At 37.7% G+C, this 23,961-nt stretch overlaps 1 protein-coding gene across 5 annotated transcripts; it reads right to left on the minus strand.

Moving 5' to 3' along the window:
* Positions 1-23,125, minus strand: sbno1 (strawberry notch homolog 1 (Drosophila)). Of its 5 annotated transcripts, none has more exons than XM_028025293.1 (33): positions 22,790-23,125; positions 20,610-20,729; positions 20,417-20,515; positions 19,558-19,785; positions 19,324-19,462; positions 18,986-19,086; positions 18,820-18,916; positions 18,338-18,498; positions 17,329-17,462; positions 17,049-17,139; positions 16,565-16,726; positions 16,297-16,432; positions 16,093-16,198; positions 15,835-15,988; positions 12,647-12,829; positions 12,412-12,509; positions 12,167-12,318; positions 11,059-11,262; positions 10,665-10,835; positions 10,409-10,578; positions 10,186-10,317; positions 8,383-8,518; positions 8,159-8,271; positions 8,000-8,071; positions 7,825-7,924; positions 7,652-7,726; positions 7,422-7,568; positions 6,517-6,611; positions 6,348-6,434; positions 2,838-2,975; positions 2,677-2,753; positions 2,375-2,568; positions 1-1,557 (listed from the first exon to the last, which is right to left on the minus strand). In XM_028025293.1, the coding sequence occupies exons 2-33, from the start codon at positions 20,727-20,729 to the stop codon at positions 1,415-1,417; spliced, it is 4,215 nt and encodes a 1,404-aa protein (XP_027881094.1). In that variant the 5' UTR covers positions 22,790-23,125; the 3' UTR covers positions 1-1,414. The 5 variants fall into 5 exon arrangements, with proteins under 5 accessions (XP_027881094.1, XP_027881093.1, XP_027881092.1 ...); XM_028025292.1 differs by having other exon boundaries at positions 19,324-19,465; XM_028025291.1 differs by having other exon boundaries at positions 19,558-19,788.
* Between the last annotated feature and the right edge of the window lie 836 nt (positions 23,126-23,961).

Raw genomic sequence — 23,961 nt, forward strand, 5'->3', positions numbered from 1 at the left:
TGGAAATGTATTTATTTTCCTCCCTCTATAATAGTCCTAATACGGCATCATAAAATCCAGTTAAAGATCACTGAGAAGCGGTAAGTAAAAGATCTGGTCAGGCATTTCACATAAACTCTATTTTTAAAACAGACAAACCCCTGAGCTGTTTATTGGTGAAAAGCAAACCGATGTCTGTAATGACTGCGTCTTTTCATATTTTTAAGAATCCCTTGGCTGAGTATTGGTTAGTTATTTCCTCACCTTTGCTGCAAAGAGGACAGCAAAATATCTGGAACAGCAAATAAAGCAATATAAATTACATTTAATAACTGATTAGCAGTAGTGTAGTGATAGATGTTGTGTAACTTGTCAAAGAATAGAAACGGCTTTCTGGGCCCCAGATATTACTGCTATCTTTTAATAAATGAACGGCAATATTTAAAAAAAAAAAAAAACACAGGGGAAGAAATGCCTTTTGAAAAAGTTACATGTATACCACTGAACACTAAATGATATATACAGATCTCAAACCATTTATTTCACTTCTTCATACTGCTTACAAAATGAAGAATGAAACTCAAGACACTGAATCCAACTAAAAACTAACTGAACTTCCTGTTTCAGTAACAACCCTTTGATTTTCTTCCTTTGCTAAAGGAGAAAAAAAAAACTACCACGAGGTTCATGTAAATACTAACGCTCTCCTTCCTAGTATGGATGTGTTCAACAGCTGACTTTGTTTGACCAAATGTGTTTTTTTCTATGAATTCCAAATTAAAACAAATCTACAGAGCTTGCTAAAGTAGTTGAGACGCGTTTGCGGAAAACAGAAAAAAGATAAACAAATTGGTCTATGTGAAATGCAAGCTGACCCTCACCATAATGTAGTTTTGGTCTTTGTGTGATTGTGAGGATTATAGCAGGAAAGAAGTTAGTGCCAAATGAGATGACCTGAATCAAACGGCAAATAACATCCCTCTGCTGCTTTCAGGGGTTTTTGTTAACTATCCAGACGGTGGCGGTTGAACATCAGACGGCCGTAGAAACGAGTCCTCTCACTTTCAGAGGTATAGTGGTTTGGTTTCATTCATCTATAGCCTGGACCCGGGAAGTTTGGGTATTTTTTGCTGCGTGCCCAATTTGAACAGAACAGACTTGAGTTTTCACGGCGTGTCTGGACTGGATCACTAACCTCACTCTGAATATCAGAGTACAACACAACGGCGTCGACGGGTTGGGAGAACGACTGACCGCTGTTTTACATCCCAACGGTCGGCACAGCAGGCCTCCGGACTTCGGGCCCTCAGGGGACAATGGTGGAGGAGTGAGAGGAGCAGCCCTGAAGCATGCAGTGCACCGAGACACGGCCGGAGCCAGAGGCCTCCTAAGTGGACCGTAGAGTCAGGGCGGAGTCTGGGCTCAAACCGGCTCATTATGTGTTGAGCACATGAGTAAGACTTTGAGGGTGGAGCAGCTGCCTCTTCTGCTGCTCCTGCACAGCCAGCTGCTGGCTCTGGTCTGAGGTCAAGAGCTTGTTGATCAACGGAGACACGCAGTTTGCTGGAATGATCAACCCTAAGAGAGGAGGAGGAATTATTACAATAACTGATTAATCACAATTAATCAATTCTTAACATGTCCAATGAATCACAATTGATTCTTAATATAACTGATTAATTGATTGCAAAAATAGTCAATTAATCAATTATTAAAATATCTGAGTAATCTATTATTCAAATGATCGATTAATCGTCAATGATTAAAATAACAAAATAATCTAGTAATTTATTAATCGTTAACTGGAACACACAGACTCTAAAAAACACCATTGATTGAGAGAACATATACAGAGCAGTAATTAAGCCAAAACTGTACAAAAATATAAATTTTGCATTTAAAAAAAAAAAAAAAAAAAAACTCTTGTCTGTAAAAATGTCAAACCCCAAACTCTTCAAGTGGCACTTTTTTGCCTCACCTGGTTTCAATTCTGTAAAGCGTTATTAATTGGTTAATTAATCAAATAAAACACTACACTGTATTGTTTTAAGCAGTGAGCTTTTCACATGTTGACGTTTGCAGTATTTTTTTAAACCAAGCGTACACCAAGAGAATGCTGTTATTAAATGTTTATTTTCTTATTTAAAAAGGAACTGAAGAATTTATGTCTAATATTGTATAAAATAAGGTTACGTGGTTAAGTGTAAAATCTGAACAACGTGTCAGTTTTTCTTTTATGCGATTAATTGGTGAATCGTCAGAATAATCGATAACTAAAATAATCGTTAGTTGCAGCTCTAAAACTTTTGTCATAATGACAAACGTGCGTTTCTGGGGAGAAAGCAAATTCTTCTGAGTCTTTCCCAATTGAAGTTGGGAAAGCAGGTCAGCTTACCGACTATCCTCTGACCATCCTCGGTGCGCAGGCGGACAATCTGCACCTTCACGTTGCTTCCGCTGACTGGAGAAAGAACTTCTTCCAGTTCGTTCCACACGCTGAGCACAGAGCCACACAGAACGTAGTACGTCCTGCAGCGCAGGCCGATTTCACACAGCAGACCAACTGAGGCTTTCTTGCAGTTGCCGCGCCTAAAGGCAGATCCAAACAGCAGATTAAGGAAGCTGTTTCTGAAGTTGCGAGTTTGAGACACCGCTAGTGCTCATTTGGTGCAAGATAAGTGTTTAAAGTGTACACACCAGTACGCATGAGAGCATATTTTTGCTGATGACTGGTACTGGTCAGTCCAGTGCTGCTTGGCATCTTCTGACAGAACCTAATAGAAGAGACAAAAATAAAAAACTGTTATCAGGAATCATACAATATTTAATGTTTCCATAATTTCAAACAAAAGCCAAACCTTCTTAAACTTCTTTTTGATGTCGGCGTATGTTTCCAGTTTGACTTGTCTGCCGGTGTTTGGCCTGTACACCAGGAACAGCCTCTTCTTAGTGTTCACTTCCTTCACCAGGATGGCTGTTTTCCTGTTATTTCTCATCTGAAATTCAATCATGCACAGAAAAAGAAGGGAATAATGGAATCCTGGCTTAGCAATATCATCCACAAATACGGAGAAAAAAAGGTACAATCTTTGGGAGAAAGTCTGGATTACATTATCAATAGACTTGAGTTAAATTGCTGTTCTTGTTAGTCATACCACACCGTTGCTATGAATTTTATTCACCCAGTTGTCTTAAAGAACTAAGAGTCTGAGAGCTGGGTGTCTTGCCCAAGAGCACAATGATATTAATTAAGAAAGCTGGAATCTAACTCAACCCGTCAATTTCAAGTTGACTGATCTTCTCACCGAGCCACATCTGAACTAGATGTGAGGAAAGTACAACTCCAAAAAGAATAAATGTGTCAAGCAAGCAATAAAAAAAACTAAAAGAATACCTCAGAAAAGTTGAAGTGAGTCCAAAAAATGTCTTGATTGATAAAGACATAATTTTAGACTAGACAGTGCTCAATGTTTATTATTCACTTACGTAAATAGTCCATAAAACCAACTTCTAAATTTGAGCACAAACATGGAGTATAATCAAGGATAAAAATGTTTGAGATTATAAATGAAAAATGGTCAATAGTTATGAAAAACTCCAAAGATCCTACAAGATCTCAAAAGCTCAATCTAAGCAAATCAATGTATAAATTATTTTTTAAAAATAAAATTTTTTATTTTCATAAAAATAAAAAAAACCCAACTCACTGGATTCATAATATAAGTAATAAAAAAAACACATCTCATTTTATCATTCTCTATGTGAATTCTCATTTATGGTATTATTTACTCTAATTTCAAGGACCTTTAGCACGGATTGTCTATTTACCAAACACACCGTTGCTGCTGAGTGAGGTACAGGGTTAGCTCTTCGCTGTCAGTATGCTCCGCCCCCTTGCTGATCTAAACCCAAAGTGTGTGTGTGATGCTGAAAAGCTGCTACGGTTTAATGGACAGGTTCCTTTTATTTGTGTTCTGTACACCGTGTTCAAAACCAAAGACGGAAAATATAAGTAGACGGCTAAGAGAGGGGAACTTTACAACGGACGGTTGGTTAAATGAGTCTAGATGGAGTTTAAAAGTTAGAAAACATTAAAAGAAGAAGTGAGTGAAAGATGACGGGGAAATAACAGTCAGCAAAAGTATATACAGAATGCTGATGTAAAAAAAAAAAAAACAAAACATATATACAGTACAGACCAAAAGTTTGGACACACCTTTTAATTCAATGAGTTTCCTTTATTTTCATGACTATTGACATTGTAGATTCACACTGAAGGCATCAAAACTATGAATAACACATGTGGAAATATGCACTAAACAAAAAAGTGTAAAACAACTGAAAATAGCCCTTATATTCTAGTTTCTTCAAAGTAGCAACCTTTTGCTGTGATTACTGCTTTGCACACACTCTGCATTTTCTTGATGAGTTTCAAGAGGTCGTCACCTGAAATGGTTTTCACTTCATAGGTCAACCTGTCAGGTTAATAAGTGGGATTTCTTGCCTTATAAATAGTCATGAAAATAAAGAAAACCCATTGAATTAGAAGGTGTGTCCAAACTTTTGGTCTGTACTGTATATATACAGTGAACCCTCGCTATATCGCAGTTCACCTTTCATGGTCTCGCTGCTTCGCGGATTTGCATCGTGCATTGTGTTCTGCATTCTGATTGGCTAAACAGTCTCTCCGCTTCTTCTCTACCTGTGTGTCAACAATGTTGCGGTTTAATATGTACACGTACGTAAAACAGCTTGCCAATTTCAATAATCTTTTTGCCCAGAAGAAAAAAAGAGCGACAACAACTACCGATAACTATGTTCTTCTCTCGAAAAAAACACACCTGCACCGCGGGCTTTAGAAGAAAAAAAAAAAAAACGCTACAGAGCGGAGTCAGGATGCAGCGGCTCAGTCAGAAGAGCAGTGAAATACACGGGAGTCACTATTTGTTCTTCTGTACTTTTTTTCATAATCATTTTTCATTTTCTCCCTTTCTAATCCAATGACTCGGGTCGAGGTGGGGCGGTGCTGATCTCCGCAATTTGAATTCGTATTGATGCTTAAAATTGTTATTTTACAGTACAGTAGTTATTTGTAAAAAAAAAAAAATTTGTTTATACAGTACTTTTATTTGTAAAAACAAATGCTTGGGCCTGTAAAAAGGTTTTGTTCTTTGGTTTCAATGTATTATGGAGTATTTCATTGTATAATAACTGTAAAATAAATAAAGGTTATTACTTCACGGATTTCGCCTATCACGGGTTCTTTTTGGAACGTAACCCCCGCGAAAAACGAGGGTTCACTGTGTATAATATATAAATACACACACACACGTTTTTAATTAGTGCTTTTTCTTTGCTGAAAATAGCAGATTACGAGTACCGGTAATCCTTTATTTTTAAACAAACAGCACCTTTCCTATTCTATGTCAGCTATAAAAACTGACTCAGGGGCGTGCCGTGGTGGCGTAGTGGTTAGCGCGACCCGTATTTGGAGGCCTTGAGTCCTCAACGCGGCCGTCGCGGGTTCGACTCCCGGACCCGACGACATTTGCCGCATGTCTTCCCCCCTCTCCTTCCCCGTTTCCTGTCAGCCTGCTGTCATATAAGGGAGACTAGAGCCCACAAACAGACCCCCTGGAGGGGTAAAAGAAAAAAATCTGACTCAGCTACTAAGATGTAGAATGAGCGTGGGTTTGTCATATTTAAATTATTCCATCACACCAAATATAGCATCAAAGAAGTCCTTTGCAATTACAATGCAACACACATACATGTTGCACTTAACAGTTGTGATTCCATATATTGTGTGATAAATTTTGGCTCAACAAAATATGAGTACACAACATAATCATCCGCAAGGAACAAAAGAAATAAACTGCAAAACAGCTGAAACACTGAGTTCTTTTAAATCAAGGTTAAAACCCACCTGTTTTCAGCTGCTTTGGAACCATAATAAATGAACACTTACCAATATTTTGAGGTGTATTGATGATGGCACTCATAATGTAATGGTTGTTCCTGGTTTTCTTAATTGTTCACTGTACGTCTTTTATGACTTTGTATTTTTGTCATGTACAGAACTGATTGATAAAACAGGTGGAGTAGGCATTGTGGAGTCTTCAAAACTTTCAATTTCTAGATAAACTATATATAATTTTTCCATTTTAACATTAAATATTTATGTCATCTTTAAAACATCTACAGTAAAAATCTTTTTTGAAAGACTTGATAAATGTGTCCCAAATGCAGTCAAAATAGTTTAATGATACAGAAAAACTCATTTTCAAATCTTCCCTATGAAACTCCTCATATAAGATGATTGATTTTTTTTTTTTTTTTTAAACCTAGAACCTGTCATAATTTCCTACCTGGACATAGAAGCCATCGTCTGGGCCGTTCTGTTCTGCCCAGGCGTGTGTCGCTTCTTCCCAAGACATTCCTCTTTCCACGCCGACCTGTGAGGTGAAACATGAACAGAACGTCAGCCAACGTTTCATCTCTGTGAGCTGATTTTTATACCATAAATACAGGACTTACAGTGTAGAGTTCTACGTGTCCTGATGTAGTGTAGCCTGGCGTCAGAAACTTTCGACAGTCCGCCTTCTTCACCTTCTCGTCACCCGAGCCGAGATCTAACATACGCCAGGAGAGAATGTTTGACATATTTGAGATCAAATGGGGAGTGATCATGAAGAGAAAAAACACACTCTACAAATGTAAGTCAAAATCCTCTGATTTGACATTTCTAATGCACTTTCTTGGGTTTGAACTTAGAGCAGACTTCTCCTAGTTTGAGATAATTTGACCTGGATTAGATGTTCTCATTTTAGAACGTTTTTAAAGTTGTTCTTTTTGTTAATTCACCTAGAAAAAAAATACTAACCTGTTGATATTAGTGTTATTTAATTCGAATTTTTTCTTCTTCTTTGTATTTATATTAAACAAAGCTCATAAATGCATGCAGTAGGAGTAGGATTGGGGTGTTTATCATATTGTTTCTCATTTACCGCAATTATTTTCTTAAGAACTAAGAATTTTGATTGATGTTTAAAACCCACTCAAAACTATCTGGAATGATAGTTTTACCATTTTTTCCACTGTTTCTTCAATGAAAGCATCAATAAATATCCATAAATTTGAAAATACAGTAAGAGTGTGCAGCATATTGATACAAATCACACTTATTTATGTGACTGGTGTTCTTAAGAACCAAATAACAAATGGGAATGTTTTTCAAAAGCAGCACTTCTGTTTGTCTATAAACATACAGTTAGATAAAGAAAAAAAATTAAAAAGATGTGATCAATAGTTCTTACCACTTGTATTGTTATTGCGATAAAAAAAAAAATAGCATGATACAACTTAAATTCACTGTCCCACAGCAGCATAGGGAACAAACTAGGTTGCTGTTACTAGGGTTACGAAACCATATGACCACTTACCCAGAATGCCCATGTCATATCTGCCATTCTTCTTGGCTTCCTGGATCACTGCTGCCAGAGTGTCAGAGAAATACTGGAACAAGGCATTTTGCTGCTGGACCTCCATGCCCAATATCCGATTCAGGAATTTCCCTATGTTGTTGTAGTCTGCAATGGAAAGTGTTCACTTTCATTTTGCTCTTTTTGTTGTTGTTTTGGATGAGGGATTCATTTACAATTTCAAAAATCACCTTTGTCCAGTGTAAGCACTCCAGATCTGTCCTCCACATTTATGAGGCCCACACCTATCAGCCCACTCTGAATCTCTACAGAATAGAGACGATATTATTATTCAGTGAGCGAAAGGGGGGGACTAATGGTTTTTAAAGCGTGAAATCAAGAAAATCCAACTTGCCACTCGTACCTCTGAAAAAATCCCCTTTGAAGTCTGAGGGTGGAGGCACCAGCGGAGCGTCGAGCTTTACTATCGACTTCATCACAATTTCCAGAGCGTTTCTGCCGTACTACAGCGAAAACATGATGAGTCAGAGCGGCTCAAACAAAGCCCGAAACACATCCTGTAATAACACCAGCGTTACCTTGTTGTCAAAGTTGAACCTGCTCAGATCTCTAGTTTCCGTCGCCCGTCGGTCTCCGTGAGTGAGAGCCCCCTGACAGAAAGATCAAGTCATGTTGATTTTTATTTGCACATATTTTAACCACATTTATATAAGTTATAAACATATGAATGCGCCTACCAGGCTTTCCAGTCTTTTGGCAACAATGGATGCAAATCTTTGCTCTCCTGCCAGTTCTGATATGAGAAAGACGTACTCTGGAGCCGTGACCTGGTTTGATCTGTGTGTACGCCCTGCAGTAGAAAAACCTCTTTCAGTGAATGTTATGTACACTTTTTTTTATTATTAATGCAACAGAACTATCAGATATTGTAGGTAAAAGAAAGGTTGAAATATGTAATCACCAAACTGCTGTATGGCTCTGTCTGCGCTCCACGGCAGCTCCAGGGTCATGTGGACTCTCCTCCTCTGGTTCTTCACGCGCCGATCGGCCTGCAGGGAAATGCCGGAGCTGGCCGCTTCCGAGATGATGGCTATGTTCTGGTGGACAACAAAATGGCCGACATGTTACTTTAAAGAAAAAATAATAATTTGTGTGTGTAGTCTTTGCAAAATGTGACTAAAACACCACATAGTGAAGTCAAATGTTTTACATAAACTTCAAATAATGTCTCGAACTCATTTTCCCAAATGACACGATGTTCTTCCAGTTGAAACTTTTTTTTTGTAACTTTATGCATTGAAGTCATTTGCAACTTTGTGTCGTCTTGTGAATCATGCACTTCTGTCAAGGTGTAAAAATGTTTTCCTTTCTTCACCAGAACCAATGTGGAGCAAGATGTTTTTATACACATAACACCGCCCCACAAAAAAAAAAAACAAGGTATGAGGAATAGATTTGTATTTATTGAAGAGGTTTCTGCATTTGTCTCCACTTTTACTCAAACGTTAAGCATCCAGCTCAAATCAGAAAAACAATCAACCCCAAAATGCCAGAAACTGTTGGCCTTGCAAAGAAATGATGCAAAGCTTTTTTTGTGTTTTGTATCTACAATTATTTATATTATTGCAGATGCAAAAAATATTTACAGTTTTGCTTTATTGTTGAGCAAACACAAAAGCTGCAAATTTTGTTTTTAAATATTTTTTGTGGCGTCTCCAACTACTTTCAACTTAATGATTTTGGCCCACATTACAAAAAGTTTGAAAATGAAAGTAATCAGAGCAGTGGTATTTATCTCATAATTTACTGAAGAATCTTGGTTAATCTTCAAAATTGTATTAATATTGATTAAAGATAAAGTTCATAGCAGCTGGCATTTAACTGAGCTAGATGAACAGGTTTGTGAATATAAAAGTTGACTATTTGGAAAATAACACTTCAGACTTACATAACACTTCAGAACCAAGTTTGACCCCAGGTAGCGGATCAGAGTCCTGTCCTCTACATTTGTCAACAATCAGTCTAAGTAACAAAGAGATTTAATCCAAAACATCCCATCTGGAGAGTGTTTGAATTAATGTCAAAAAATGTCATAAGTGGAAATAATTCAGTTATTGAGACCGCTGGTGTAAATGTTCTTTCATCAGCGTTTTGAAAATAATGCTCTCTTGCGAAAGTGTATTCCTGTGAAAAGAACATCCATAACATTTATATTCAAGTACATGTGATACTTTTCCAGTTGGGAGTAGCCATGTGGAAAAAAGTTCTTGTAAAGTTCATAAAAAGCAGAAAGCTAGTAGGATTAAAATAAATTACAAATATTTCATCCAGAAACATCTGATTATCTGTGTCTCATTTAAAGACTTTTTGGCCTTGTCTCTAAATAGTATAGCAATCGAGAATCGTTTGGAACCGGATTCAAAATGGGGAATCGGAACTGGAATCGTTCAAATTCAAACGATTCGCAACCCAAATGACTAAACAGATGATCCTTCCTAAGAAACAACTTCAGATAAAACTGAACTACTGTTCAGTTTTAGTCATTTCCTTGAAGAAAAGTTTACATCAAAGCACATTACAATGCTCAAATGAACCTGCAGTGAATCACTTCAAAAGAATCCTTGAAGTGATGGCGTGTAAATATTGAGCAAATAGAAACTCTTGTTTGATGATAATTTGAGCAGACAAGCTAAAAAATAACAATGCTTAAAAAGCCCACATCTCTAGGAACCATCCTCAGGTTCCAGAATGACGACTGCCTTACCTTTTCTCCATCCATGAACCTCTGTTTCTCAGTCAGGTTGAGGATTTCTACAGGGACGTCCAGCTCAGAGCGGGACTCATAGGTGATGCTGCCGTCATCATTACTGACCACGCGACCTTTACGACCGGTCATCTGAAGAGGAGAACAATTATGTTGCCTTACGAACAACGGCTCAGTTAAAACAGCAAAACCAAAGCAGTGTGTGGCTCTAAAAGGCCGTTACCTCCGCCACGTTTTCCGGCCCTCCCAGCTCGTCGATCAGCTCGTCCAGGGTATTGGGAGGCAGATCTTCTGCCAACCCCTCCAGTTGTTCCAGCAGCTGTTTCTTCATTTTCTGGGCAAGTTCCACCGAGTCCTGACTCGTTAGGCAGCTTTCCTGGCTCTCTGTCTTAACTTGAAACGAATTCAGGAAAACGTTCATTTCCAGAAGACTTTTTCGCAGGATTAAGACTTTGCTGTATACGAGGCAACGTGCTCACCGGTAGCAGGAGTGAGGGGGGCGTTCACTGAGGCGGTGAAACCTGGCCTGGTGGAGCCCAGCCCTGAGGCTAACAAGGCACTTTGAATTGAGTCCGGATCAATACTCTTCCTTCTTTTCTTCTTCTTCTCCTTCTTCCCTTTCTTTGGCTCCTTTCTGATTAGCCAAGGATCTGAAAAAATGGGGCGGCAGACGTAGTTTTAACTCAAGGTTTCATCAACTCAAATTTAAGACTTTTTAAGGCCACTATGAAAGGAATTTAAGACTCGTCTCACGACAAATGTAAAAAAAGAAAAATAATCATAAATAAATAAATCGTATGGGCTGACAGAAGAAGTAAGCCAATGCCGAAGACGATCATCGTACAGATGTTCTTAAACTCTTCCTGAACTCACCGTCCTCCTCATCTTCATCAGACTCGTCTCTGAATGGATTGAAATCGTCGTCTTCGTCTCCTGAGCTGATAGACTTGAAGCTGTCGTCGCTGTCTTTCCCAGACTCTCTGTCCGATTCCTCGGACTCGCTCTCCTCTGAACTCGTACCGGACAGGCCCCCGTGCTTGCGAGGCTTCTTTTTAGGCTGTTTTTTGGCCTCTGAACCTGGAGCGACAGGGAATGACAGCCGTGTTAGACACAGCTGTAATTCCCAAACAAGCAGCTTGCTGGTTTGCAGATTATTTGGAAAAGAATAATAATAAATCACATTTTTATAACGTTTTTTCAGACACTCAAAGATGATTAATAGACACTTAGATAGGATACAATCGGTACACAAAAACAACAAAGGTGTACCTCAAGGCTCTGTATTAGGGCCTATTTTGCTCTTAATTTACATTACTGTCCTATGTAATAATCCGTCAACTGCTTTTACGCAGATGATTATGTTATTTACTATGGTTCTCATTCAATTGCTCAGTTATCTAAATTTCAACAGGCTGTGTTTGGTGAAGGGCAGGTTCGTCTTGAGCAACAATCAGATTTCAAATGATGAAAAATCTAAAAGAACGCTTTTATTCTCCAAATATTCCTGTTCCTTCTTAGACTACCCCTCTCGTAAGAACTGCCCACGGTAAAATGTGAGAGGCTCACCAGTTACAAGTACCTGAGATTATTATTATTGATGAGCTTTCTTGTAAACTTCATGAAACTACATTTCATCTCCAAATTAAGGTTGAAGCTTGGTTTATACTACAGAAACAAATCATGTTTCTCCCTCTGATCACAGAATGACTTTCTTGTCCATGCTTGCTTATTACTACTGCGATTTATTGTCAAATTATTTGCATTTTTATATTTTTCTAATATCTACTTTCGTTATTCCTATGTATTTGTGTGAGCTGCCGTCTTTCTTGGCCAGACCAAGTCATGGACTCAAGAGTCTAAACGCTTGTCAAAGAGATCACACTGGATCTGGTTTAATAAAGGTTTTATAATAAAAACAAATATGTAAAAACAAATTCTCATGCATCCTATTCTTGGATTTATTTCATTTTATTTGTGCTACCTTTTCTCTTCTTTCCCTTTTGTTCCGGCTGTGCTGCATTCTCAGCAGGAGAGGGAGTTTTTTTTGCAGAGAGGTCGATGCCTAGCAGGCTGTAAAGCTTCTGTCTGTCTGGAGCTGGGAAGTGCTTCTCTATCAGGGACTGCAGCACACCTCTGCAATAATAATAATAAAAAAAGAAAAGTCACGGTATTGAAGCCACAATATTACATTGACATTTTTCTCAGAAAGTTTTCCTTTGTCCTCACTTTGCTGTTGACACAAAGTCGTTGAGCTCTCCTCCTCCTTCCTCCAAGGCTTCCAGTGTTCTCGCCTCACCAGTGGACTGCAGACCGATCACCACACACTGCAGAGAAAACAGAAGCTCACATGTTTAAACACAGAGGATAACAACTAATTTTTAAGAAAAACCAGTGAATTTCTCCCATTTCCTTTAACAAAAAAAATTATTGTTGAGGCTGCATGTTCCCCAGGTGATTTTACCTTTCCGTTCTGAACTTCCTCTCTGGCTAACTGGACCACCCGGCGGACTTTGGAGGCAATGCAGAGATATTTGAAGAACCTCTGATGGGCGGACCAGAACTGACCCCACATGGACTTCTTCATGCGCTGCTCTGCTTCCATGAGGTTGGCAGCTTGTTGGAACTTCTCACGTGCGCTAACCCACTGTGATGCACGAAGAAACGGATTCAGTTTGTACACCTTTGTTGGATGCAGCAAGCTAATGCAAAGTGCTCCAACTTAGAGACTCAAACAATCGGCTTAGTTAATTGTAGATTAATGGTTTATTAGATTAAAATTAGTTCCAATTGAAGAGTGAGTTTTTATTTGGATTTTTGTACTTAGTGGGACAAAAATCCAAACAAATAAGTGTTTGTACTCAAGAGTCTAAACGCTTAGTTGGTGTTTTAAGCTTAGCAGCCTCAATAGCCAGCACAAATAAATGGTTAGGTATAAAGGTTCCATCCCTGGATGACTGGAACCAGATCATATGTGGTTTATATAGGATGGGAAGAATTACTTTAAGGTACATTGCACTTTGCAAAATTTGAAAAGATTTGGGTTAAATGTAAAAAGATTCTTGTGGTAAATTGTCCAGAATTTGGAACTCTGTACAAATTTGTATTGTAATTTGAGTTATTTAATATTACGTGTACATCACCACTCCTTTTTTATTTCATTGTAATTTTTGTTCATGCAAGTTTAGCTATGTTAAGGAAAACCAAATTTGAAAAAAAAGTTTTAAAAAAATTTGTTGCAAATTAATCACATCTGCTTAGTCCGTCTTTCAGTGTTGTAGTTCGGCCTCCATCCAGTAGATGGGGCCACTGTTCGTGTTGGAGCGGAGCCAGTCGACATAGAAGCAAAGGCCTGGTCCCAATGCTCAGTGCGCACCCTGTACCCCTCTGAAGTGTGGATTCAGTCAAGTGCATATAGGGGTTTGAATGCGCAGGTTTACCAGCGTGCTAAAATGTGAGAATTGGGACAGTACCCCCCTGTGTCGTTACTTTGATATCCAAAATGGCGGGACTGGTCACCGTTTAGGCGTTTGTGCTGCTAAAAAGTACAACTACAACAAAAATAAACATTCTAAATGTACAGTAAAGGTATTTTTGCTTTCCTAAATCGTTGCTGGAGATATTTGGCTGAAATGTGTTTTGTTATGACTTGTTGGATACAGTAAATTCTATGTAATCACACAAATTCAGTAGAGTGAAACAAAAATTATTTCAATACTTTACTTTTGAAAACTGATTTTAGAGTATTTTTCTGCAACAAAATATTCATCAGCTTTTTCTGTGAACTTTGCCATATTTCCAAGATGATCAAAAATACACATTAAAATGTACCAATATTCAATTTAACAGTCTGTGATTTTACATGTTTTTTTTACTCATAAAACCATCTCTTTTATGCAGCTAAAAGTTAGTTACCCATAAAGGGGAGTTAATAAAGATCAAGTTAAGGACAAACATATGTAAAAAAAATAATAATAATAATAAAAAAAGAGAGAAAAAGACCTGATGCTACATTGTGAAAAATAAAAAGACTAAGGGCACTGAAATGTCATTTTTAAAAGAAACTATGAATATTGTAACTTTATAGACCAAAAATGTTACAAAAAATTCATCAGAAACTCTGACATCAGTTTTCTTCCTCTCTAGTCTGAGGAGAAAACATTTGTTTAAAAATCATGATGATATCTCTAAAGGAAAATAAGGATCAAATAGCTTTCTATTCCACTCTCACAAAAACTTAAGATCTTAATTTCATAATTATATGTGAAGTTTTCCCTGTAATGACTTCATGCAAAGGAAAATCAAAAATATCAATTCCTGTGCGTTTTGTGACAGATTTTAAGACAATACACTTTTTTTCAGTAGCAACTTCCTTAATGTTTTTAGAAAAATTTACAAAAGTGAATATTACACAAGAACTCTATTCCATCCAAGTATTAATATAGTAAAATTTGGTCTAACAGGGGATGAAGAGTTAAATTGTAATATTAACAATTTAGAGGGTGATTGCTCCCCCCTAAAAATCACCTCCATTTTTAAAATTAAATAATTTTATTTAAAAGACTGCTTAAACGTTGCAACATCACAAAAGCCCAATCTGGATACCAATATGGTAATTTCTTAACTTAAGATTTGAAACTTGTCTTGCATTTGTAACATTTTGTTTTATTTTCCTCACAGTTAGTTTGTGATTATTTTTTATTTATTCTTTTTTTCCTGCTCATTTTATCATATCCAACGTTTTTTTATTACTAATGTGTGCCTTGTCATGCTGTTTTCTTTGAATTTTCTACAAAGACGGGGAAAAAACAACAAAATATTGCCATAAATCGCCTTTTAACTCAAAACGTCACATGCAGCAATGAATTGTGGGTAATACACTTCGTCAAAGTCCGCCTGGATGCGGACTCAGTGTAAGGGCAGAAATAGGACCCAAAATGGGCGGGGTGAAGGGTGGATGTGGATAATGTGGGACACATTACGCACTCAAACCTGTCAACATGAACGAGCATTTGAAGGACAGGAGGGCGGAACGAGGGCTGGGAATGCGAGTATTGGGACCGGGCCAAAGAAGGTGAAGCCATACCAGACGGAGAAAGAGAAATAGTCCTAACATGCAAAATGCATTTTATCTGATTTTAATTTCAAATATAAAGCAGAGGAGATAACAGAAAAATGATCACATCATGGGGAAAAAAATAAAAATGATGCTGCCAATAGGCACGGCTGATGGCTGTCCTCCACGAGCAACTAGAGATGCTACTTCTGCATGAATATCTCTGTTTCACATATTTTATTTTTTTTTATCTTTTATTTTTCTATTCACCAACCAGATTCTTGTGTTACATTATTAAGCTTATACACGTTTATAAATTATGAGAGAGCCATATTTTTCTGTTTATTTAGTCAGTATTTGATACAGCTGACAAAATTATGTAAAAATATTTTTGTTTTTTTTAATTCAACGTATTATGAAAAATTTAGGCCTTTCTGATCTGGAAAGGCAGTCAATCTTCTTGATGGAGAAAACCGAGGTTTTTACAAAAATGGACGCTTCTCAATTAATTGTTCGATCAATTAGATCAATCAACTCTAGATTAACTCATTCATTGATAACTTGCATCCCTAATTCAAATGATTTGCTTTACTTACCAGCCTCACAGACTTGTTGTACATGTTGATGTACTGCTGAGTTAGAGGGACTTCTTCAATCTTGAAAGTCACGCCTGTAAAACTTAACTGTCTGGCTATGTACATCCCTCTGAGTTTCATGTCCATAGCAACTATTTCCATGGCACCAACACCTCTGGAAGTAAAGAAAGAAAGTGCAGGTTTAGGTGTTTAGCAGACCTTTCAAATGGAAAACATTTTTAAATAAATGCTACTATAAAAATAAAAAAAAACTCCTACCTGCGTTCAACTGCTTGGATAAAGTTGCCAAACTCTCTAAACGGCGTTTTATGACCCCATATTCCCAGCCGGTTCATGTACGCCATGTTTCGTGGCTCAGAGGCTCCTGGATGATGCGTGGAAATGAAAAATGACATGTCAGTATTTAATTTCTGCAGAAATTCACGAGTTTGGTTGGCAAACCATTTGATTCTGTCCACTAACCGGTAGCGCTGGCATACACAACCCGAGCTTTGGGAAGTTTGTTCTGCAGCTCCAAAACAGCGAGGCCAGTCTTAGTCGGCTTGGAGGAGCCGATGGGACAAACGTTTTTAGCTTTGTGACATTCATCAAAGACAATCTACAAACAACCTGTTAAAGAAAGTCACACCTTTTTTTAATGTTGATTTAAATACACCAATTATTCACATGTATAGACATATTTTTTTAAATCAGTATATTCAAATGCAGTAATGAATGTGAGGAAGGATACAACTCCATCAAAGTCTTCCCCACACCAGTGGAGAAGTTGTTGAAATCTGGTCTTGTACTTCCCTCCTGACTGGCTCTCTCCTATCAAAGATGAGTAGGTGGCGAAGATCACCCCTTTCTTCACACTCCCATTGTGTTTGGAGGAGATTTTGCCGTATTTAAACTAAAAATGATAAAACTTTTAGTCTCTTTTAAAATAAAAGTCAGCATTTCAAATTGCTACTGTTTAGGGCAGGAGTGTCAAACTCCAGTCCTCGAGGACCGATGTCCTGCAACTTTTAGATGTGCCTCTGCTGCACCACACCTGAATAGACTAATTAGGTCATTAGCAAGGCTCTGGAGAACTGATCTACACAAGGAGGAAGTAATTAAGCCATTTCATTTCAAGGTTTTGTATCTATGGCACATCTAAATACTGCAGGACAGCAGCCCTTCAGGACTGGAGTTTGACACCTGTGGTTTAGGGTATAAATTTAAACTCCTACCTTGTTTAGTGAATGAACCTGGATATTCTTGGCGCCAATGTCCCTCAAATCCCTTTCAGCGTCATACTTTAAATCATTAGAGACACTAAACCTAAACAGAGGACACAATGTATGTTTAGGAAAGAAAATACACAAAATCATTAGGAGTTTTAAAACAGACATTTTTTTTTTCAATGAGGGAGTTCTTCAAGACAAAATTCAAATTCAATTCAAATCAAAAATACTTTACTGATCCCCCAAAGAGAAATGAATTAAAATAGAAATCTCTCAGGTTATTTACCAAAGTGATCTCTTTCTGCCCAGAAGGTAGTTCTCATAAATGATCCCTGCGATAGTCCGGCCTTTCCCCACACCGGCTCCGTCTCCAATCAAATAGGCAGCTCGGTCGCCGTTGGGTAGGAATGTCTCATGTTGCTGTAGCACAATTAGAAAACAATTGAGCAAATGAAAAAAAATCGGGAAGAGTAGTGGTAATTTTTCAGAATAGCAACAGCCATTAGGAAGGGGATGATTTATGTAGTAATTCTAATGAATGATTGCGCAGTTTTATAAACTTGTTACATTTGTGTTGGGTGACTTTTCAGGAAGCGATTGATTATTAGTCACACATGAAATTAGGGCTGCAACTAAATCAATTGTTCTGGAGATTAATCGGATGCAAAAACTTTCACATTCTGCAGATTTTTTATTGAATTCTGACGCATGTCTCATCAATGACATAAAAGTCGGAAAAAATGCGACATGACCGCTCTGACTGAAACGCTTTGAAAGCAATCCGATTTAGTAGCACATGTGGAAGAGGGACAGATTGGAATTTTTTTGAGTCAAAATATCAGAATCGGGCCGTCAAGACTGCAGTGAAAAAGTCAGATATAGTTCGCATACGGGGGAGGGAGAGAAAAAAAGCCAAATTTGAGTCACATTTGCCTGCTGTGTGAAATCAAAGCTCACTCCAACATCTGTGCAATCTAAAAGTTGCACAGATGTTGGAGAGAGCTTTAACTGATTCAATATGCCTCATTGTCTATGACCCTTACTGTAGTGATAGGACCGGATCTAACCTTTTGATCTAAATGTCAGAGACAACAACATCATAAGACCTATAAAATACAGGCTGGATCCAATGTCAGGTGTAACAGTCTCAGTAATGTATACATTGTCTGAGTTTGAGAAATGTAGAATATGGAAGCAGCTGTTGCTTTACATACTGTAAAACTTTTTTTTAATCATTTTTATAGGAGACATAAACTCTCTTATGTGATCTGGCTGATGTAATGGACCGTGCTTACCTGAGCAGCATATGTGATGGCCTCTAGCTGCAGTGCTGACAAGCAGCCCCGATCAATGACTTCCTCTGGGATGGACAGTCTGTACCAAACATCTGGAGGGCTGACGCTGGACAGAGAGCTGGTCTCCACCACAGGATCCGGATGCCTCAGGCCAATCTTTACTGCATGGACAAGGTCAAAGTGTCGTCAGTTCATGTTTCACAAAAAGTGATGATGAAATAGAATGTACCTTGACCTAAAATGTTTGAGAATTATGTCACATGTTCTGGATGTTTTGTCAAGTTTTTCTCATTAAAATTAGTGGCTGAATTGTTCTGCTCATAGAGTTCAAGATACCTGGATAAATATGACATGGCATTTTTTTTTTTTATTAAATGATGTTTCAGCTTTGTGGAAAAAAGGGACCATCTCATCTTTGTATGATGGTGAATCGTAATTTGAAGGGGGGAAAAAACATGACTTTTAACAGTTTATATTCTTACATTTCATAGGCATGTACTCTGCATACGTCTCTGCGTGACCCAGCTCTTCTTCTTCTTCCTCCTCATGTTCATCCTCTTCTTTTAGGCCTGCAGCTTTCTGCACACACACACATTTAAATACAAAAATCACTCTTGCTGAAATATTTAAGCACTTATTAAAACTTACCAGAGTATTTGAAAAGTTTTGCATTTTAATGTCATCTTTAATCCAGATCCTGGCAGCATCTTTGCCGAACACTTCTTTCTTGATTCCATTGTTTATGTCAGCTGAAACACACAGAAAATACCTGAATATTACAACTGGATCAGTGAATCAGGGTAGAATTTATCCCCGTTATTTAATGATTCCTGTCATTTATTATATTGTAATAAAGCAGTAATCAAATGATAGATTTTAGAAAGTATTGTCAACTTTTAACAATAAAAATTACAATTTAAGACCCAAAGATTGCAACTTAAACCCAGAGACTTCTTTCCCCCCCCCGACCTATTCAAACAGATTACCTGCGCCTGTTGCTGTAGCCGTTGCCACAGGTGGAGCAATGTCAGGTGGAGGTTTAAGTTTCATCAGCTCCATCAGACTGTTGCCCTTTAAAATGGTGGTTTTCACTTTGTTGGGCCGAAGAAGGTCTTTCAGCTGAATCTGCTTGGACACAAAAACAAAGAAAAACTTTGTGAGCAACTTATTCAAAAATGAAAATTGACACTGAAAACAAAGGCAGCATGTTGAAAACACACCTGATCTTTGTTAGAAGGCACTAGCGTGGACACTGAAGGAGGAACACTGGAGGGTGGAGGGGTTGCTGAAGCGCGCAGTCCTGAACTGGTGACATGGACCACCTTGGTGACTGTTATGGTATGTTTGATTGGGTTGGTGACTGACTGCTTGGTGGCAGCAGCCCCTAGTGACGGCAACTGATTCAGTTGATTTAAGACAAATGTGGTTGTTGATGGCTGAGGTTTATGCTGCTTGGAAACACAAAAAACAGAGGGAATTATTTGTTATTTTTTTAGTGATTTGGCTACCACAGAACTTTGGAATAAACAACCATGGAGTTTACGAATAAAACTACACAAAACCACAACATATTGTAAAGTGGACAACAGAAAAGTGGTGTTTAAGTCACAGAAACCTTCTGTCAAAGAAAATGTCTATATAGTTTTTACAGCAACAGTACGCAAGTATAATCAAATCTGTAGATGGTTAAAAAACAAAACAGAAAAATATTGTAATAATCATAACAAAACAATTATATCAATATGACACCCAGATACTGGGAAAAACTACAGCTTTTGTCAGTTGTTTTGGATAATACAAAACATAAAAGTCACTTTATGACTTCATGCTGAACTTTTTACATAGAACTCTGCTACATAAAATTAACATTTCAGCTTTGTAGACTTAACCGATTACTAATGGAACTCAGCTGCAATTTCAATGACTGTATATTAATTAAAATTTTTTTTGCAGAGTTAATTACTTGACATCTGTCATTTTCAAAGGAAAACTCTGGTAACCACTGCTGTCAGAGTTTTCCTGTAAAACCCCCCCCTTTTTTTTTTCTACAGTGAGAATTAAATGAGGAACTCGGCTTACTCTGATTGTAACAACTGGGACTGCAGTTTGAGGCTCAGATCGAACAACTTCCACCGATTCTGCTCCCAGACCAACATCCAGAGCGCTGATGGAAATGGACTGAAAGTAGAGCAGAGGTTAAACATGCCGTTCACGCTGCGGAAATACCAGGAAACCGGCGTCTTTTTTGATAATGAAATGAGGGTCATCTCACTTGCTGGGCTGTAGAAGGCTGTGTAACATCCTGAGAATCCACATCTAAGAGCCCGAGATCATTTGGGCAAATTCCACTCTCACTTAAAGCAGCAAGGAGCAAATCCTGTCCAGGATCCATCTGCAAATTAAAGTAGAACCTTAAACCAACTCTGACTTTTTCATTATTTATAATAGAAACAAAAAATAAAGAAAGAAAATTCATAGAAATGAAAAATGTAACATTTCCAATGATTGATCAGAAATATAAAACAGATGCACGAAATCAACCAACGATCTGAATCAACCAAATTTCCCTTGACTGGTTCCGTTTGCCACTACAGGTCAAACACTGAAGAAATACACAACATGTCACAGTTCTCAGTTTTCAGTGTATGAACACAACCAGAAAGTAAATATCTGATGCACTTTGAGTTTAGTACAAATCAAGAGGAAGGTCAAAGACATGAGGTGTGATTCATTAGTGGGAACAAACTAAGAAATTCAAACTACAAACAGCAAAGAACCTTCAGGACATTATGTCAATAAAAAAATTAAAAAACTGCAATACCACCAACAATCAATGTTAAAACAAATAGACTTAGTAGGGTGCAATATAATCTTTGATATGATTGCAACACTGTCGGCATTTATTATAATACACCTTGCAGAATCCTAAAGCACTGGGTTCACTTTAAATGTAAAACATATGTTCAAAATAAACATAAAAAACAACCCGCTAATATCTACACCATTAGTAATGGAAGTAAATTAGCATAAAATAAAAACTCAAATGTAATGATTACATGTGTGTTATTTATGGGAAAATTCAATAATTTACTAATTGTTGAATATAGTAAAATGAATGCATCTTATGATTAAAGACCATAAAATGCACACATATTTATAGTGAACACCACAGACCCACAGGTGTAAATTGTGGTGCCAAACAGGCAATAAATTAAATACAAAGTTATAATTATATCCAGACATAGGGGATAAATGCATTTAAAACACACAGGTTAAAGCTATGGTGCACAATTAATTACATATGTATTTACAGTGTGCAAGACTAATAACATGACTTTCTTAAAAGAACCAGATCTCGGGCTGAAACGAAAACGAAGTATTTAAAATGTAAACGCAGCCCCCAGGATAGTTCAAATGTCCTGATCGGTATACAGTAAAGATATTTATAATCACAGTAATGTCTCAATGGTCTGAGCCACCAGTTGTTTCAAAGTGACCCAAAACAAGACACGTGTTTGCAATGCCCTGCCTACAACTTCCTGCACTCACCGACTCAACGTAGAATCTCCTTAACGCCTATCCTGCATGTACACTGCAGTTTAAAACAATATATTTATATACTATGGGGACTAATGATCCGTTTTAAGGACACAACTTAACATACTCTCGTGAACATTTCCCTTTCACTTTTGTATTACCAACTAAGCTGGCCTGGGGAGAGTAGGGTGACTTAGCTTTCCTATGCTAGCTTGCTTCCTATCCAGAAGCTAAATAAACATCCTCGATGCATTCATTCATTTTCACATCGATAAAACGGGCAACAGGGGGTCTAACTACCTGCCAGTAAAATAAGCGTACATGATGCTTGGCATTGCGCGGCTAAATGTCGACAGAGATCACATAATTACAGCTAAATGTTACTGACTGTAACAGTGACCACCAATACAGCTCCACATGTTAGAAACCATTTATTCCCCCGTTTCTCACTATATATTTAATCATTAGCAAACATTAGCATACTTGATGCAAGCCTACGTTGTAACAGAACAGCTCCTAAAGTTTACAGGTAGCTCGTTAAAGCGGCGCCGCTGAAGTTAATCAGTTGTTGATAAATGACGTTAGCAAAAATGAAAAGTCGTACTGTTAAAAACACAAACTCACTCAGTGGTCAGCCTTGTCCTTCCTAACCTGCTTCAGGAAAGCTAAGTGTGGAGGCTAAAGCAGCCAGCCGACGGCCCCTGTTGTTCTAGCGTTATTAACGGTTCTCGCACGCGCACTATGCCTCTGTTAATGTTGCTTGCTAACGTTAGCAACCAGGATACGGAGACTAAAAGCCTGGAAACAAACCATGGTTAATCACTGGAATGTAAAAATATGACAACAACTAAGACTTTGTTTTAAATTAACGTGTAGGTGAAAAACAAGCAAATTTTTACGCCAAGACACACTTACGTTACTTTAATACGGGAGCTGCGGCTCACGGTCGGCAGCTCTCTGCAGCTCGGGTGCTTGTTTGTCCTCTCTGCTCGCGCTCACGCCATCTTTTTATCAAACGCTCCGTCGCATGCTGGTCACGTGACGTGCAGGCCAACGGCTGCTGTTTTCAGGGCAAAAGTGCTCGACGGAGGTCGTTGAAAACGGGTGTTGGAGCGGCCGCGGCGCGTCCCTCGACGACAACACACCGATAAAAGCATGAAACGTCGCATATCTGAAACAGTGAAACAAACGAAAAACATAGCAGAGTCAGCGAGCTAATACCACATCACGTGACCCTGACAGGTCCCGATAGGAAGTGACGACGGTGGATGCTTCTTCGTTCTCTTCCTTTTTCGTTCCTTCCTTTTTTGATTTGCTGAATGTTAGGATGCTATTATATATATATATATATATATATATATATATATATATATATATATATATATATATATATATATATATATATATATATATATATATGTATAATTATAGAAAAGATAGGTTGAAAATATAGTGAATGACTGACTGAGTGCAAAGTTCATCAGTGAGTATCATGTTTATAGTGACTTCATGAGTGAGAGATTTCCCCTTCTACAGTTAAGGTTTCAAGATGTGATGGTTAACTCTGTGGAGTGTTTTTTTTTCTGTAGCACAGTGGAAAAAGGTCAAATTGCATTTTGTGCCCTTTGCCCCCAAACCATGAGTTTGGAAAAGAAGGTGTGGCAAATTTTCCCACTAACTCCAAAACAAAATTACAAATATTTTACATTGATTGACTTGCTATTATTGTACTGATTTATGAAATCACCACCAATGAACTTCTAGTCATGACTGAGGAATATACACATATAGAATAGAATAGAATAGAATAGAATAGAATTACTTTATTCATCCCAGCAGGGAAATTATTTCGCAGTTACAGCAGCATAGAGACATGCTATATACATATATAGACATGCAATATACATGCTAAAATAACAAAAATAAATAAATAATCAATCCTAAAAGATTTACAATCATATTATTTGTGTTATCCTAGTAGATTTCCAACATATTATAGCACACAATGTAGAATATGTGAAATAAATTGTTTTATTAAACAAGGAAATCGTTTTGTGATCTTAGAAAGCTCTGACTGCTGTAACTTA

The sequence above is a fragment of the Xiphophorus couchianus genome, chromosome 8 (assembly GCF_001444195.1).
Source record: "Xiphophorus couchianus chromosome 8, X_couchianus-1.0, whole genome shotgun sequence".
NCBI lineage: Eukaryota > Metazoa > Chordata > Actinopteri > Cyprinodontiformes > Poeciliidae > Xiphophorus > Xiphophorus couchianus.